Source organism: Sturnira hondurensis, unplaced genomic scaffold (genome assembly GCF_014824575.4).
Source record: "Sturnira hondurensis isolate 20B ecotype Veracruz unplaced genomic scaffold, ASM1482457v3 Scaffold0014384, whole genome shotgun sequence".
NCBI classification, from domain to species: domain Eukaryota; kingdom Metazoa; phylum Chordata; class Mammalia; order Chiroptera; family Phyllostomidae; genus Sturnira; species Sturnira hondurensis.
Window position 1 is genome coordinate 39,870,590 of NW_028087015.1, and position 19,142 is coordinate 39,889,731.

Below are 19,142 nucleotides of genomic sequence, written 5' to 3' on the forward strand. Positions count from 1 at the left end.
ATATTTGCCAATATATCTGATAATGGCTTAATATCCAAAATTTATAAGGAACTTATAAAACTAAACACTAAAAAAAACCCAAAACCTCCAAACAATCCAATAAAGAAATTGGACAATGGACTTGAATAGACACTTCTCCAAAGAGGACATACAGATGTCCAACAGACATATGAAAAGATGCTCAATCATCAGAAAAATACAAATTAAAACCACAATGAGATATCACCTCATACCTGTCAGAATGGCAACCATCAATAAATCAACAAGCAACAAGTGTTATCAGAAATGTGGAGAGAAAGAAACCCTAGTGCACTGTTGGTGTGAATGCAGATTAGTGCAGCTGCTATGGAAAATAGTATGGAAATACCTCAAAAATTAAAAATGGAACTGCCTATGACCCAGTGATGCTACTTCTGGCAATGTATCTGAAGAAACCTGACACACTGATTAGAAAGAAAAAATGCACGCCTGTGTTCACTGCAGTGTTATTTCCAATGGCCAAGATTTGGAAGCAGCCCGACTGCCCATCAATAGACGAGTGGATAAAAACCGCTGTGGTACATTTACACAATAGAATACTACTTAGCTATAAAAAAGAAGAAAATCTTCTTACCTTTTATGACAGCAGGGATGGAGAGCATTATGCCAAGTGAAATAAGCCCATCAGAGAAAGACAAATACCATTACGATCTCACTTATATGTGGAATCTAATGAACAGAGTGAACTAACGAGGTGGAGACAGACTCATGGATACAGAGAACAGATTGACAGATGCGAAGGAGTTAGGGGCTGGGTGAGAAGAGAGAAGGGATTAAGCAAAGAAAAGAAAGACTCACAGACATGGACAGCAGCATGGCGACTGCCAGAGGGAAGGGGTGGGGGAGGAGAGGACGGTAACGCAGGATGAATGGCGGTGGAAGGAGAGTTGACTTGGGACGGAGAACACACAACACAGTGTACACCTGACACCTGTATAATTTCACTAACCAATGTCACCCCATTAAGCTCTGTTAAAAATAAATTTAAAAATATCTGGAACAAGTCACAAATGAAGTAGATTCTCTGTGTTGCCTAGAAGTCACTTTTAGGGGGGAACATCTCTATGTCAGCCTCAGGGGTATGTAATTCAAATCAACACTGACTGTTTTAAAATTTCAAATAGAACAACACAAGCTTAAGAATTTTAAGTACATTTTATTAAGAATGTATCCCTTTGATAAGATTATGTTTCAGGAGGCTTTTAATGCCCTTGACATAAACTGTACACATTATACAAAAACAAGAAAACCACAAAAAAAAAAATCAAGGCTGAGCAAAATCATTTGGGGACAAACCTTATTTAAATTATACACAACTCAATGAAATATTCTTACGGAAAATATATAAATACTTTTTCTTTCTATGTTACAGTTATACAATATAAATCATATTTCAATGTCTGTTCAGTGACCTACAAACACCAGAACCTCCAAATATGTAGCAGCGTGTACTAAATAAAAAACAAAGAAGAAAATCTGATGGTCAGGGAGTATTAATCTGAGATTTTTTTTACAACCCCTTACCATTTTCAAAACTAATTTACACTATCTGTTTTACAATGCAGCTTTAGGGTTTCTGACAGGCCAGTAATGGAATATTTTTCAACTATCATCTATGAAAAATTTTTATCCCCCAACCTTCTCTGCCCCAAAACTTTGCATTTTGTGCTAAATCAACCTGTTCAGTGGCAAAATTACAAGGTATACTTTTTGGCATAAATTATATTTTTCAAATTAAATATTTTATAAAGAACGTCAAACAAAATGTGCAATTTACGCATGATGTGGCATAGCTACCCACCTACATTACCAAAATACGCCGAAGGGGGAAGAATCCACATTCTGTGTGAGTCATATAAACCTACTATGAATGAAAAATCCCCCAGGAACCTGGAACAAAAAGAAAAAATGAATGTTCCAGAAAGATTCTCTGATTTCAATATTGTTTAATAAGCACTGCTATTAACTTCACTGGCATGCTTTTATACTGAAACTCGCATTTGAACCAGTAATAATGTACTTCCTGAACGGGGAGACAAAGGAGAACTTCCCCAACTCACATTCTGGAAAATCTGATGTATCCTTTTATTCCATAGCTTTTCTTACAAAACTCTTGGCAAATCTACGTTTTGTTTCCCCCCATGTTTTAATGGATGGCGAATTTGAGACAAAACTGGAAGCACAGGACAAGGGAAACCCCTCGCTTCCAAAGGGCCTCATCCAAGGCAGCTTACAAAGCTCATGTCATACAGAATTAGCACCTCACTCTCACCATGAAAAAATAAGTAACTGTGGTTATAATTTGGATGACAATTTGATTGGTTTTTATTGCTTAATTATCTGTGCTTTAATGTGGGGATAAAAGGCATCCTCTGAATGGAATGGAAATCCTTATCTGAACAGCAGTAGACAATTCTGAGTAAGCGCTGACACCTCACTGTTGAACACTCTGCTACTGGAATATGTCCTGAGAAATTCAGCTTTAATTATTTCAAGCTCTGGAGGAAAGAGCTGAACACTATTAAAGCCACCGTTTCAAAGGACTGGTACACATGACATTAGAATAACTAGTCTAATAATGTACATACCTAGCTCCAAAGAGCTTTCCTAATGTCGCTTGTCTTACAGGATGTCCATATGCTACCAATCTTTATTAAAAACTTTTTTATTAGAGAGAAGAGACTTTCCCCCTCAAATATATCTAAGCATAAACAGGAAATAAAAGTTTAGGAAATCTTAGATCATATTTAATTATGAATACTAATTTCTAATTTCCTTATTTATCAGTATTAACTTAGTATGTGAAGCTGAAATTTGTCCTTTAAGAAAATTTCAGTTAGAAGTAACAATTCACTTTACAGTGAGAAATTCACAGTTTACAACCAGCACAACTGTCCAAATTCCTCCAAATTATCAATAATTACCATTAGTACAAATTTATATGGACTAAGAATTCTAAAACCTTGAAAAACTATAATATTGACATTATTTTGGTATTTTATAGTCTGGCATTATTTATTATTCATAGATAATTTTCTCAAATTTCTATTACCACCAACACCTTTCCTAACCTTTTCTGCTATAATATTTTGAAACACCTAAGTTAATCACTTGGCACGCATGTGAGCTTTTTTCATCATTAATGTCTACCTTTATGCAAACAAGTACTCAAAGAAAACATATTAGACCTGTCAGTAAAATATGGATAAACCAAATAGCACTATACATAAGTACATTTTTTCTTAAATTACTGATAACCACAAAGCTCTGAGTATCTCCCCAAACTAAGTGCTACAGGCAAATATTATGATGTATACTTATAAGTCTTTCAAAGTAACTGTCAAAAAAACCTGTTCTGGCTAACAGTAATGAAGACTTCATTTCAGGGCGGATGAGTGAGTTTGGGTGCAGGGATGGGGTAATGTGTGTGTGACAAAAAAGAATTACTGTTAACTTCTGAGGGATTAAACCACAGATTACACTCTATATTAACTGAGGTAGTGTTGAAAATGAATGTCTAAAATACGTTAATCCCGTTGTCGATAAGATTACTACGGTACCTCCTCTGGAGTTTTTAACTACTATCTGGTCTAAGTTTCTCTAACGCTTGGTTCTCTGGAAGGCAATTTCATCATTCAAGACCAAAGACCAAGGTGACAGGCAATGTTCTTAAAAGTACTGTCGACATTTAAATAAACACTTGGGTTCAGTGATAAGTTAAAGTGTAAAAAAGTGTGTGTCTTACCTTCAACTGGGTGTATGAGAGAAAATCTGAAGAACCACCTTCTACCACAAGCAGCAGCTTCCAGCCCTCACCCGCTCTGCTGGATGTGAGCTGCTACACAGTGCACGTAAGAACAACTGGCTGAAGTGCAGTGAAAGCAGTGTTGGAACTTTTAGTGCCAGTACATTTTCTAAAAAGTATCTCTGTGAGTTATGTTTTCTAGTTCACAGGGTTCTTTACAGAGATCTCAGAGAAGAAGCCCATTATCAGAAGGATTCGTAATGTGGGAAAGTGTTCATCGATGTACGAGGACTGTGTCAAAGCTGATGTGTGACTAAAAATGGCATACACAAACGAATTAGAAAAGGGTCCTCATCAGTCCAGCTGGATTTTTTCTATTTACACACAGATCTAAAAAAAGATAATCCTTTCATTTATAAGCATTCTAATGAAGATGGCCATGCCGTTTTTATATACAAATTTGCATATATGTAATTCCTGTGAAGATGTCCAAGTATCTTTAGACACATACAAATTAAACACACAAATAAACAAAACCTTGCCCTCATCAACTTAACCACTTCACAAGTGTGATAAAGACAATTACTGTATGTATAAACGCACCTATCACTGCATTTAGTTTGTGCAAAACAACACTGATATAAAAATTAAATTACTGCTGCTTTAAAATTTGGTACTTAAGGCTTTTCACTACAATTTTTAATTGTAATAACAGTGTTATTAGTAATTTTTTAAAAGGAAATATGGCTCTTCTTTTTCCATGGAATGTACAGTACACTGTAGGTAATCTCATCTTTCCCTTAAAGTACCATTTAATGCTTTCTGCTGCATTATGTCCAAATTAATAGTGCTTGTTCAAGTTCCTATTTAAAATGGTGATATGGGAAGGTGACGGCAATGGAAGTCCACTGAACACATACATGCATTTTGTAAGTGGGAAACAGCTGAACTATAACACGATTTTCTGATTTTAATCAAGAACTGTAGTGAAAAACCTTAATCAGTTCAAACAGCCTATAACAACAACACATCAAGAGAGGGAAAACAAATACAAAATTTTATGCAAGTCTAATAACATAATAACTTATAAGTCCCGGGCTGCTGAGGCTTCTCTCGCTTTGAGGTCACAACCCTTGAAGTAGTGTTACAACATTAAGAAAAGCTCCCCGCTCACACCAGCAGTTACAGCACACCCCACCGTGGGGACAGGATGCAGCCTCAGAGACACTGAGTCCTGGTTTCCATGACTTAGTTAACAAACAAGGCATCTTTTTAGTTACCCTACAAAAAGAATTCGGAAATAACTGTGTGAAGGGTGCTTCTGCATATCCTATTATTGTTCCTCTGTGTTTAAAATGGAAAAACCTAAAACCTGTGTAGGTAATTCAGTGCTTGGCTCTTGCATACAATGGGAACTAAAACTTTTGAAACTGTGGTAATGAACAATGAACCCCTGATAGGGCTCAACGGGGAGAGAGGACGTTGCTTGGTACGGAAGTCTGCAGTTCCAGCTGTCCGGGTGCCGAAACTGCTGGTGCAGAGCACACGGACCCTCCTGTCCTTGCTGCCCAGTCCACCAGTGTCTTCCGAGGCATTTAGGAACTGAACAATGTGAATGTGTATACAGGATCCGTCTACACACATCGCAAATGTGAGGTCAGGACTCAGCCGATGGATCAACTACGGGTTGCTTTGGTGGTACTGCCAACACAGCCTCTGCTTCTTCATGCATCTGGTAAGAAGGGGTCTATTTTAATAACCTTCTAGTGTAGTAACAGGTACAATCTCTCTCTTAACACACACACAGAAATGTTTTTGAAAAAAAATCAGAAGTACAAATTCTACTTACTTGTAAAAACTGTACATCTTGAAATAGCTCTTGTATGAACCTCCGACATGGGAGTCTGAATGCGCAGTGTGCCAACAAGTGGGAAACCTCCGAGTAGAGGCAGATGTCGTCAAAGGTTTGTGGGTACTTCTCCTTAATTCTACAAGGAGAGGCAAGGCTATGGTGGGACAAAACTGTACCAATAACCATGTTTCCTCCTGAGTATCGCTTTGTAAATATTTTTCTCCAGATAATGATTAGATGTCAAATTTGGGGTGATGGTATAATATAAAATATTAAACATTCCTACCTCATACTTCAATGAGATATTTTACATTTCAGGCTATATCTTAAAATAATCAAAACCCAAATGTTTCTTGGATAGTTAGAAATATCCTTTTTTCACTGGCATGAGAAATTGCAAAATTTATTAGTGTAGGATGACTCAAACATTTTCAAAATTAAGTTTTAAAACAAAAGTTTTTCAAATTGGACTGAAGTTGTTAATATCCTTAACTGAACTCTCTCTTTACATCTTTCAAACTTTAAACAGCGGCTCTGAGCTAGAACAGTCCTTGAGAACTGGCGGTGGGCTGGGCTGGGCTTGCGCAGAACACAGGTTGAGGGGCCCTGGCTCCTGGGGCTTCTGGCCAGGTGGCCACAGTGAGACCCTGGCACCCATATTACTGTTGGGTTGGCTGAAAAGCCTGTTTAGTTCTTTCCGTAAAACAAGAGACATATTTTTCACTTTCACCAATAACTTTACGAATTTGGATACTTTTGAGTATGTCGGCTATCTTCCACGTGGCAGAAAGTTCACTGTTCTCCACTAATGTCTCAACGTGACTGTTACCAACTTGAACTGGTCCACCTGACTGTGGAGCATCATCCAGTGGGAAATCTCCAGCAAAAGTGTAATAAACCGAAAATGTCACTTATTTTCTTCTACCTTCAGTATTAAAATGACTACACAAAAAATCACCAATTTTGATGTTTTTTTAAAAAAATGCACACTGACATGACATCTGTCCCAATACAATCTAACAAAATTGTTTCAAACAAAGTTGAAGACAACTAAGCACCACTAGAGCCATCTTATGGAAACAAACAGACTTTCTGGCCAACCCACTATTTTGTTCAAAGCCTCAAAGGAGACCCCAAGGTGCTTCTCTTGAGGACCACTGCTTTAAATAGTATAGACCAAAAATGCTAAATATTCAGTCTGAATTTTCTTTTATCATGATACTGTGATTTGGAAAAACAATAAAAATTCTACAACCTTTATTAAGAACAAGTTGGAAAAATAGAGGAAGATTAATCCAAGAAAATATCACTTGTTTTATGTAGGTCAGCTTTTCTCAAACTTGAAGAATTCCCTTAGTTTCTTTAAAATTAATAAAGACCCCAAAAAGCTTATTTTTTGTGGGTTATAGTTATAAATAATTACCCTGTTAGAAACTGAAATAAAAAATTTTCAAAATATTTACGGATTCATTTAAAAATAAGCCAATTTCATGTTAACATAAATATATATATATCCCTATTAACAAAAAATAGATTTTCCAACACTAAAAATGTAATAGCAGTATTTTATACCTTTACAGATAGATCTCTTTACAGTCTCGCTTAATAAAGAGAGCTGGGTTCACATGCCTGCCTCTGCACTCAGCTGGCCACCGTATGTTATTTTGGTTGAAGTACATGAAGAAAGTCTGGCCTCACACAGACATGTCATAGCCTCACACAGACATGTCATGATGTAAGTTAATGAGTCTAACTTTTGATTTCAAGTAACTTTTTCACCGTAAGAAGCACAACAAAGGATACTCATGCTTAGTATTAACTTACGTTAAAAGCCCAGTTTCATGACATTTAGTTGAAACTGAACTACTCAAATTAATGACTAATCTTAGAACTTCTTTGCGAAGGAGTATACGGCACATTGGTGTATCATCTGGAATTGTTTTAACACCTGAAAAGAAGATTAAAATATTTTACCTATATCATAATAGAAAACACTTATGCTATGGAATTTGCTGTTAAATGTACATAAAGACTGCAAACTGAGACGAACTGCACGTGCCCTGCTGATCATCTGGGAGCCACGTTCTCTCTAACGAAAGCAGACCCCGAGATGGCGCACACAGGTGTTGGCACAAGGGCAACACTGGCTACACACGCCAGAAGTGATGTCACAGCTCTGAGACAACTTTAGTTAACACTGATTAAGAGCAACAACCACACTTAGGTTTAACAGTGCTTGGGGTTGAATCCGAAAACTTACCTAGCAGCAGCTCTGTGCTCTTGGTGCTGCTGGCTGAGCCTTCCTGAGACACCCCGTCACTACAGCCAGAAATCCCCGAGAACTTGGAGGGAACCACTTCTAAGGAATGGTGCATGCTCTGCTCACACCAATCGGAATATGGAATGTCTTGAAGATCTGAAGGGAAAAATTAGTTACTTCAACTGACGTAGTGCAACGGCTTAATGCCTATGTTTGCACTACATGCCACAGATGTTCCTTGTAACTTCTGTCCAGTTTTCAACAATTATTTTTCATGATGAAGATTTTCAAAATAAACTCAAGCTACTCAGATAATGAAATCTGTTAAATTCTGAAGACATTTATACATAAGATCTTATATTCCTAAATTATAAAAGTTTTAAAATATGTTAAAAAATTCAGGTAAAGGTGTATGTAGAGTAAGAAGAAGAAACTTTATTTATCCCTCTCCTAGTCTTTCCACCCCCAAACTAAATATCCCTCTCCATAGAAAAATACAGTTTAAAGTCCGTATATAATTTCAAGTCTTTTGCTATTATAAATTTATCTTTTTTGCTCTTTGGGTGTACAGTGGGATTATACTATATGCATTATTCTATGACTTACTTTTTCCCCCATTTAATAATTACCAACATATGAATCTATTTCCCTGGCTTACCATATTATTCCTTAGAATTAAATTTACTATATTACCCATGCATGGCAAAGGTACTCCAAGATGGGATTTTAAAGTAACCAAGTATCTTAGCATTACTAAAATAACATCAATTTTTTTTTTAACTTAAGAACTTTCTGGGCACTTAAATGATTAGAATAAGTGAAAATCAGAAGTCTTTGGTTATTGTTTTAAGGGAGCAACACTGGGCACCCTGTGAAACCACACAGCCCCAGCACCATAAACAGCACTGTAGTCAGCTAAAGCTTCCATCTCAGGGGAGAAGGCCCAGAGAGGAGACATGCACGGAGGGCGGAGAGACCTCTGGACAGCAGTGCAGTGCTCTTCCACCACGGCATGCCGTCAGAGTGGAGAAAATCGGTGCACACTCAAACTCTAATCCTCACCCAAGGACCTGTTTACTGACTTTAAAGAGGGAGAGAGAGACAGAAACACTGACCTGAGCAGCACGGGGCTGCTTTCCATAAGCACCCGGGCTGGGGTCCAACCCACAACCTAGGTATGTTCTGCCCTGATGGGAAATCGAATCTGCAACTTTTTGGTGTACAGGATGACACTCCAACCCCCTGGGCCACCTGCCCAGGGCAAAGAGTGTATTTTTTATAGTCCAGCAAATTAGACCAATGTTAATACTACCTCTCCTATGTTGTTTTCCACAGAACAAAAACATCACCACCTCATCTCACCTAATCACATCCTAAGATTACTCATTATGTGATACTAAACATAAAGGACTTGGATTCACTGGAAAATATCTATAAACTTAGCATGGTTTTAAAATTTCACTTATTAAGAAAATCATGTGTATGTCAGTTAGTGAAAAGTAAAACATGCTACTTAAATTATGCATTGATTTTAAAAATAAACCTATTGCCAAAAGATCTGACTGAGAACTGAAGACATACTTAAAAACCAGTACTGCTGAATAACCAGGGAAGAGATGAATGTATCTTAGACTCAGCTGATGAGCCACCCAGGGGGTAAAATGAGAAAATGTTCCAGCACAAGTAACAGTAAGGAAGTTATGCTTTCTTCCACTGATTTGTTTCTAAAAAGTTATAAACTAGCTTATTTAAGCTTCACTTTAAACCAATAACAACTGCTAATATTTCTAACTTGTTAGAATTGCATTCTATGTCTAAAGATGTCATTTATTCTAATTTTAAAAAATCATTTCTCTAGATAAGTCAGGTTCTAATACAGTAATTAGTTCATTCCTTTTTGAAAATGAGAAACAGCATCTTAAGTAAAATAATAACAGAAGGCATTTCTTATGTAGGATACATTTTTGTACATGTGAAACACATTAACTCATATGAATAAACTTTTTAAATGATATAATTGAGTGTTACATGGAAACTTCAGAGAACATGTGGGAAAAATGTGGACACTATTTATAAACTGGCAGGAGGAGAAGGAATAACTCTGGGAAATGGGTAAAGGAACACAGCTAGTAGGCCCACTTTTTCTCTTCTGGAAGGTAATTTACTATCTGAGTCACCTGACCACATATACTCAGTTAATGCCATTCACCTTTAAGGACCTTTATTTTCCATCTTTTCTTAAGAAGCATTCAATGCAATGAACCTTAGACACACTTTTACTCAAGACATTTCAAGATTATTTTTAATTTGGATGAAACATTATGTCCATAAACTGAATCATTTTATCTACATGATTGATGTTTAGCTACTTATCTATAGTGGTTTGCTTTTATTGTTTCCTCCATTTTTAATTAATAATATTCTAGTTTAGCTTTATCTTTTAATTAAAAATGCAGTCATGAAGTGTGTGGCAAAAAATAAAAAGCTCTAAGCAAAAATAATATGAATCTATATGGTTAATTCAGAAAAAATCACAAGCTTGTTTTTTCGTACCAGAAAGTACTAAATCCCAAATAGCTTATGGGAAATGCAGAAATACTTATTTAATAAAAAACTCAAAATTTCTGTGAGGAGCTCTACCACTAAAAATATAACCACCTGGCAACCAATCCTCTTGGGCAGCAGCAGATATAAAAGAAAGTGAGCAAAATTTTCCTTAGGAGCACAATAAGACTGAACTCTCAGAATTTATGAGAGTATTATTTCTAATATAAACAACATAAGCACCTATGTCTTCTGGACACCAAAGCTCACTGCTTGGCCCTTTCTACATCAGTGGTCCGCAGTGTTTCCGGAAGCCCTAGCTAGCATTTCCTGCCCCTCATCCCACCACCTTATCACTTGGGCAAGGCCAGACAGAGGGGGATCCACCTCATCATTCTCTTTCCTCCATCATCTGCACACCACTGGTCTTTTGTAATGATTTTGATTAAAACATGGGTTCTGCAAATAATTTTGAAAACCAACACTGTGTATTTATAAGGCCTTCTTCTCCCCAGTGCAGTTTCTACCTATTCCTTACAAATTGTCAATTGAGCAGCCTGGACATTCCAACTCATCTTGCTGTTGTCTCTCAGAGTTGGCTGACTCTCTCTAATGCTTTTACTCTCACAGATGGCCTGGTCTAATATATGAGGGTTTCCCACCCTTAGTTAGACACAGGGGCAAAGGTGGTGACATCCATAGAGTAGACCCAACAAAAACATAATACTAAATGTTGAAAGGCTGACACTTTGCCTTGCACAGTAGAACCACGCAGCACATGAATATCTGTGAAGGTGGAAGGCACAGAATAAAACATTCCTAAATACCGTGGTCTAGTAGCCTTTCCTCGAGCTTCAGCATTTTTTGAATGAAGGCCATCACTACCGCCACTGGCCTGAATGTTTTAGAGAATGAAATTTCTTGTGTTCAGATCTTGACATCCCTTTAAATTAAACAGTAGGACATCCCATTAAATAGTAAGACTATTCTTTAAAACTGCATTATTTATTTTTATTTTTTCCATGACCAGTTATCCCCCCTATACCCTAGTAGGACTATTTTTTTAGTCCTGCCATGGATGAGGACGTCTTCTTCCCCATAAACAAAACCCTCACTATGGCTGACAGCAGTGCTTCTCCAACGTTACTGTGTACATGAACCATGCAGTAGTCTTGTTAAGTGTAGATTCTGACTCTGTGTGGGTGGCGTTTGAGATTCTGCATTTCTAACAAGGTCTTAGGTGATGCGGATGCTGATGCTATGCTGCTGGTTCACTGATCACACGTCGGGTAGCAAGGGCTCTGCAGGGCCTGTTCTCTACCTGTCTTTCTAGGCTGCTCTGTATCTCCTTCTCCCTTGCTTTCTGAGGTCAATCCACACAAGTGTCAGTTTAGTTCCTTCTAGTACTGGTATCACTGTCATCAGAGAAGAAAGACTCAGGCTTTTCCCTCTGTCTTTTAAAATTCTCTCTACTCCAGCCTTCTCTAGTTAGCGTCTATTCATTTGTTACACCACAGCTCAGTATTAACTTCTTCAGAAGTTTCTTCTTTGACCTGACTATTTTGCTATATTCCTTTGCTAATACTTGTACCTACCCCAGATGGCACTTTCTACAAATGCAGGACTATATCTGTACAACTAACTCATCTCACAGATGGAGCAACCAATCAAATCACTTCTTTCCCCACTGAACTAAAGCTCAACAAGTACAAGAAGAATATCTTTACTTTTTTCTCTCCCAGTTGCTTTCCTGGCATCTAGTTTTAACAGCTGACCCGGGGCAGTGCTGTGATGAACATTATGTTGAAAGCACGGATGAGTAAAAGTTCAGTGATTTTTTAACAATTAGCCTCCTTCCCTTCGAACCCGAGATGGGTTTTGGCAGTAAACTGTAATCCTTTCCCCATTGAGACTCATTCCCCCATCAAACACGTCACATCCCTGGAACAACAATCCACGGGCTCTGCTGGAGAATGGAGAGCCTCTGACTGCAGCAGGTCTTTCACAAGCCCCACAGGTCATGACGCTGCGGATGACTCTCCCAGCTACGGACTATAGATGGACTAGCACTAGCTATGACTGTGACTGGGTACACAGGGGCTGGTCCCCTATTTCTTATCGGATAAATAAGTAGGAAGTATAGCAAACACCCACAGTCAGTGCTTCGTAAGTACTACTGAACGAGTGATGAAAAGAGCAGGACCCGCAGACGTGAAAACACTATGTACTTGCTGTACACCGCCAAGTGGCGTCCAACAGCACCTCCTCTATTGCATGCCGTACGGCCGACCAACGCTGCTCAAACCTGTTCACTCACAGGGCTGTTCACAGTGGGAAGTGCCTCCTCCAGGGGTTTGAAAAACTTAGGCCCCACTGGGGCCTGGAACCACGGAGGGCATGGATACCCCGGCACACCCCAGTCCCATCTGCAGCACATCAATGTGCTGTAGCCCATCAGCTGGGAAGCTCTGAATCGTAATACCAAGGAGGAAATAGGAAGGGTGGTCCAGAGGACTTGGGTCATCACTGGTTTTTTTTCTGAGGGTAGTTAAGTGATATCCACCAAGAAAAAGTATCTATGGTAATACTTTAAACACCTATATACTAATGTGAAATTGCTAATGTGTGTCACTTGTTGAGTCATATGAAAAAACTAACTCTGGGTCTGTCTTATTTACTCTCTTACCAAAAACATACTGAGTGCCTACTATACAAAGCAGTTTGTAGTTAAGTATCAGCACTATAAAAATTAAAGAGAGATAATATCAGGCCATACTCTGAAGGAACTTAGTAAGTACAAGGGAAAAAAGAACCAAGCAGTAATTACCAAAAGTGATCTATGTACAAGGGCAATGAGAGTGGAGAGGAAGAAGTGTGGACATGTAACTCAGATAAAACCCTCTGACATTCAGAACGGGGCAGACTTGCTAAACAGACAATGCGCTTGTGTGTGAACTGCTGTGTGTGTAGGAAGGGGGAATGAGAACAGCAGGGAAAACACTTATGCCATGCCTAGAATCATGAAAAAGAACTCAATTTGTTCAAAACCTTCAAGTCAGTCAGTAACGGTACATAAACTATGAGGAGAATGATAGAAAAGACACTACACAGGTCACACACAGGTCTTGGGTGCCGGGCGTGAACAGATGGTAAAGCACTGTCAGGGGATTAATTCCAGGCAATAGCATGAAAGTGACTGGAAGGAGCCAAATTGGAGACTGGAGCACCGACACTCCAACAGGGAGATTCTAAATGACTCAGACAAGGCTGGGGCCATGAAGATGTAATAAGAGGGATGACCGATACACTCAAGTCACTTCTGGTGGGCTCATCCGGAAGGACACACTCACTCACCTGAATGGCTACAGACTGCACTTAGTTGGTTACTGGGCTGAAAACCCAGAATCTGAATACAGACACAATAAAGGCAGTTATCATCCGTATGCTCCTGCAGTCCAGTGTCTTCTGTACTTTCTAAAAACAGAGAAGCGTCTGAATGGACTGAATTCATTATTTCCGTAAGACTCATCTGCTGTCGTAGCAAGTGAAAGGAATTTTTTACAAGACCTCCAGTTCCAGATGGAAGACCTGAATGTGAGTAAATATAAAACAGTCTGATAAAGAAAATATCAATGACACTTCTTTCAGGGTCCCTTAAACTACTTGAAATTTCAAAGGAGGGAAGTTAGGGAAGAAAACCAGAACTCTTTTTTTTTTTCGCTCAAAATGTAACCTTAACTGGGAAGAGAAAATAATAATTTGCTTTTATTAGGAAAATAATATAGCCAACAGATATTTAATATGAGGTTTTAGATTCAAAATGGAAAACTGTACAATTAAGGCATCATTTCAATTATCCTCAATATTTGTATAAAGAGAAGTAATAATTCTGAGTCTAAAGAAGTACTTATTTAAAAACAATACTCAAGATCATAAAGCTTTAAGCCTGTGGTTGAGATGCAGAAGTCATTAAAATATTACAGTTGATAGCAAAGAGAGTTCATGTAATGTGTAAGTACATTTTTATCTTTCTCCTGTGCCCAAATGGATATTTCTTAGACCTATGAGGATTAGTGTCACAGATTTTTCACGTCCTACTTTTTAAAAACACAGATAAAACCTAGTTTTTGTCTTCTTAGAAAATGGGGACTTAGTTGAAGAAACACTTTACGTCCCTGTCTCACACACTCTCTCTCTCACACATGTACACAACTTTGTGGTTTAGTTTTAAACAAACTCAAACAATTATTTTGGTATCATTTTAAAGATGGTCCAAATGTAAGCATCCCTGGCTTTGTAGTGTCATCTTACTAAAAAGAACATTCTTTTCAGCTTTCTTTCTTTCTTTCTTTTTTTTACTATACAGAGAAGTCTGAGAACAAAACCACACATTACCTCCCACATCAGGAGCAAACACTCTCGGACCTCGATCATCAGGGGGAGGTATATTTTTAGTCTGAAAATAGGGAATATCCTTTACCTGAAACAGATATAAATCATGGTAAATCCTGCTATAATAAATAAAATAGTTCATAAATAAGTCCACTTTATGAATTATTAGCAAAATCAAATGAAATGCAATTTAAATATAATTATTACAGCACATGAACCTATAACAAAAAATTTACTGAAGGTTGAATTATGAAAATTTGACAAAATAACAAACAATTCTTAAATCTTTATCTATTCTTGGTGATTTAAATGGATATTAAAATAATTATTTTAAAATCATCCAAAATGTCTTTAAACCTCTGAGCAAATGTGCACTCTCTAGTACTAGGTACCAGCTGGGGATCTGTGAGTGTCTCATGGGACTAGGGCGACCTCCTACGACTGGGCACAACATGTGCCATCCTGTGTGAGATAAATAGGACCAAGGGTTAAAAAACAAGGGATACAATGTACAGCTCAGACTTATACAATGTTATATGTGTCAATTATTTCTCAAGTTCAAAAAAACCAATAAGGAATAAGTCAAATATGACTAAAAAGCAAGGTTAGGAATTCAGTAAATTTCTATAGAGAGTATACTGATAAAGAAATCTAACAAGATGCTCATTAACAATTAAGGCATCAGAAGGGAAGATAATGTTCTGTGGACTTGGAGACACTAAATAATAACGCGTAACAGTTGAGAAAGGTAAAATAATTTTCATAAAATTTTTTTAAACAAAACTGCCTTTAAAATCACTTCCTCCAAATTAGTATTCACTCTATATTTTCTAGCCATCAGTTATAGAACATGAAAAACCAGGAAACCAACTGGTAAGAGAATGACAGGATTAACGATACCTGGAATATATCGTTGATGTCTACCGGCAGAGCAAGACCAATATAGTCATCTGAGCTCCCGCATGTTGCACTGGACACCATAGACCTCACCGAGGAGGATCGCTGCAGGGTGTTTTGATTAATGGGACTTAATAAATCTTCTTTATCTAATGAAGCATAACTTAAAGCTTTCATGAACCTATAACACCATAAAAAATCACTTGTATTAGCTTCTTGATTTGTAATGTGTATAATTACATAAAGAAATTTTAATTTATTTTAATATCTTTATAAAAGATAAACAGCTAGTAGCTAGCCAAGTATTAAACAGTGTCTTGTTAACTGAGAACATATAAACACTTGGAAAGGTTCAGCTGTTATAAACTGATATACAAAAGGTCATCATTAATGTTGACTTACCAAAAACAACTGTTATGATCACCCATGTATAACTCTTTTTATTATTTTTATGAAAAATGAGAAGAATTACTTATTCTCTGAATGGTTAATTACTTCAATGCTTCATCAACATTAGACTCATGTAACACAGAAGACAGATAACAAAATACAAAAACGGTGTCATTTGTAATTACAAGGTAGTCTTATGAAATACTGTTATTTCCTCTATGTACTCCTTACTAGTGATTCTCTAACAAATATAGCCTACTGATACAAGATACACCTTTCTCAGACAGATTCTTGTTTATGCAATAGACATGCTAAAATATTTACTGGACATCTGCTTTTGAGAGAATATACAAGGAACTACTCAAGGTTCCACAGTATATGTATATTGGCGTTTGCAAGCCCAAGTTATTTAAAATGTAATAATGTAGCCTGGTATTAAAGCAAAGAATTGTCTGTGAAACACATAAAACAAATGCTTCAATAAACAATTGCTAGTAAGATTTTCATATCAAACACCACTCTTAATTTCTACTAATCTCCACCTAAAAATCACTAATAAATGAGCTTTATGAATTTCAAAAAATAAGTCGGGGGGTTTTAAATTGTACTGTTATACCTCTCTAACTCCATAAAACTCAAGGTCTACTGGAGTGGATAGAAGGAATTATTGGACTACTTGCCTTTTCAATCTCTCCTTCAACCAGAGTAGCTCTATCTTTATCTATTCCACATACTATTGTGTTTCCATAGAAATATTTTTGTGAAGAATTTTTCTACTTAAAGAGCAACATTTAAAAAGCTTAAAACTTCTGACTTAGTCCAGTCTGTGCTAGAGGAGGCACGTGAAGTATAGATATTTACACAGATTTATAACGGGGAACAACAGACAGGTTTGTCTGGCTTTGTTCTAGACACTGAGGTTTGCAAAGCTGTAGAATTCCAGGAATATGAGACATTACAGCATCATTTAGAACTTCATCCAAGTTCCTTCACACATTGCCAGGATCAGAACTCAGGATTAAGGATTCCTACACCTCACTGTTTTTTGTACTACGAGCCAAGGTACTCTCTCAGTGAGATAAGGTTTTCAGGGTTGTCCAGTTCATTCCATGAATTACAACACAGGGATCAACATGCCTACTCTTCTAATGTTGTAAGAAAGTGAACAAACAAAAAATCTTCTCAGCCTGGATTCAAAACCATTATTTTAAAGCAAACTTGTAGTTATCACCCACTGTTTTCTTTTCTCTGAACTAATCCGAGAACAGAAACAGAAAGACTAACGCCAGCACAATTTCTTCCTCCATGGAACCTAGAGCAAAGGAAGTACTAAATACAATCTGAAGAATGAGCCAAAGAGACTCAATGAACACGAAGTTCTGGTATGGTCTCACACCTCTGTACAGGCTGTTCCTTTTTCTCTTGACTGTTTTTTCTTATTTTTATTTTTTCTCTCCCAAGAAACTAAAAACACTTATCCATTCTTTATAACACCAGTGATCTGGCATTTTACTCTAGGAATTTTCTGAATCTTCTTCTCCTGTTCTAGTTCTAACACAGAATAGAGGAACTAAGACCCTAAAAATTCAGACTGGTTAGAGAATAAACAACTTGGGGTTAATGTCTTTGTAATTTATTCCTATGAATATTTAAGCACTACAACTTTTTAGCTGCACTTTACTCAATGTGGACAAAAATGCCTGCTTCAGTGAGAGACAATGAGCTTCACTGGAAAGTCCAGAATGAACAGCACATTTGCCACTGTACTGCACTGTAAGGTGGTGGCACTCTTACTGTTGAATTTGGCGTACTGTTACTCACTGCCCCAACTGAATGCTACCAGGCTGCTGTGGTCTTTCAGTTCTCAAATGCTTTCTTGTAGTACTTAAGTTTCCTCCTCTGCTACCAATTTTGTCAGCTGCCCTTTGCTGTAAGAGTGTGCCCACAGGAGAAACTTCTAATTGTTGCTTCTATGGGCTTGAAAACCAGTACCTATGCTGTTAGAATAAATGTTAGTAACAAACTTTGAATTAAGTCAGAGGTACCTCCTTTGAATAAAATTCATGAACTTCACTGCACAGACTTATATTGGTGAGCTGATGAGGGGTTTGTTCTGAATTGATGAGGCTGCCAAAACGAGTGTGTTCCAGGTAAATGAGACATTATTGCATAATTTATAAAACTATACAAAAGAAGACATAATTATCTGCTACCAGGAACCCCATCTACTAAATACATTACCAATATTAAAACAAAACTTCTTAATGTGATTAAGATTTTGGTTATATAAGAGCCAAATGAATTACATTAAGAAAAGATTATCAATCATGATAATGATGATGGTAATAATAGCTAACTTTCAGTGAATGCTTAATACGTGCCAGGCATTACTCCTGATACTTGACAAGGAGTGAATACATGTAAACGAATAATCTCAAAGTAAAAACAGTTTTAGAACTATTTGGCCCAACAAGAAACAACAAAAATAGGTAAAGAAATTTTTTGCAGCAGATACAGCATTACATATCTAAATTGTTTACCTTGACCAGCCTGCTACAATCTTTAGATATGGCATAGAAATTCCCTAAATCAATGTTCCCCAACCTTTTTGGCCTCGGGGACCATTTTTTTTCCATGGCAGGGAGGGCAGGGGACACAGAGGTGGAGCTCAGGCAAGGAGCTTTTCTTGCAGCTGGGTTCCTAACAGGTCCCTGGGGGCTGGGGACCTGGGCCCTAACAGTTCATGAGCACAGGCCCATCTTGGTATTGCTGAATCCTGAGGGCCAAGTAATTCACTTAATGTTCATTAGATTACTACTTAATAATAATGGCTACTTAAACTAAAAAAAAATTTCACTGAAATTTACAGTTTTTTTTTAAAAAAGGTCAACTCTTGGAGCCTTAAATTGACCTACCTGAAAAGGTTGTTTGTTATTGTAGGTCTTAAGCTCCTGATTCCCCCGACATGCTTCCTTTTAAAATCAATCCTTGCAGAAGCGAGAAATAAATAAAAAAAAGCTTGT

At 37.3% G+C, this 19,142-nt stretch overlaps 1 protein-coding gene across 3 annotated transcripts in view; it reads right to left on the reverse strand.

The window, feature by feature from the left end:
• Positions 1–1,175: 1,175 nt before the first annotated feature.
• The window catches only part of RICTOR (RPTOR independent companion of MTOR complex 2), a 103,532-nt gene continuing 85,565 nt past the window's right edge, over positions 1,176–19,142 (reverse strand). For 2 of the 3 annotated variants that reach the window (XM_037063214.1, XM_037063216.1), the window contains 8 exons: positions 19,035–19,106; positions 15,733–15,910; positions 14,836–14,920; positions 13,795–14,028; positions 7,897–8,052; positions 7,461–7,584; positions 5,634–5,772; positions 1,176–5,516 (listed from right to left, as the gene is read on the reverse strand). In XM_037063214.1, coding sequence (XP_036919109.1) covers positions 5,442–5,516; positions 5,634–5,772; positions 7,461–7,584; positions 7,897–8,052; positions 13,795–14,028; positions 14,836–14,920; positions 15,733–15,910; positions 19,035–19,106 — 1,063 coding nt within the window. In that variant the 3' untranslated portion in view covers positions 1,176–5,441. The remainder of the gene's footprint in view (positions 5,517–5,633; positions 5,773–7,460; positions 7,585–7,896; positions 8,053–13,794; positions 14,029–14,835; positions 14,921–15,732; positions 15,911–19,034; positions 19,107–19,142) is intronic. The other variant, XM_037063215.1, reaches the window with a different exon arrangement.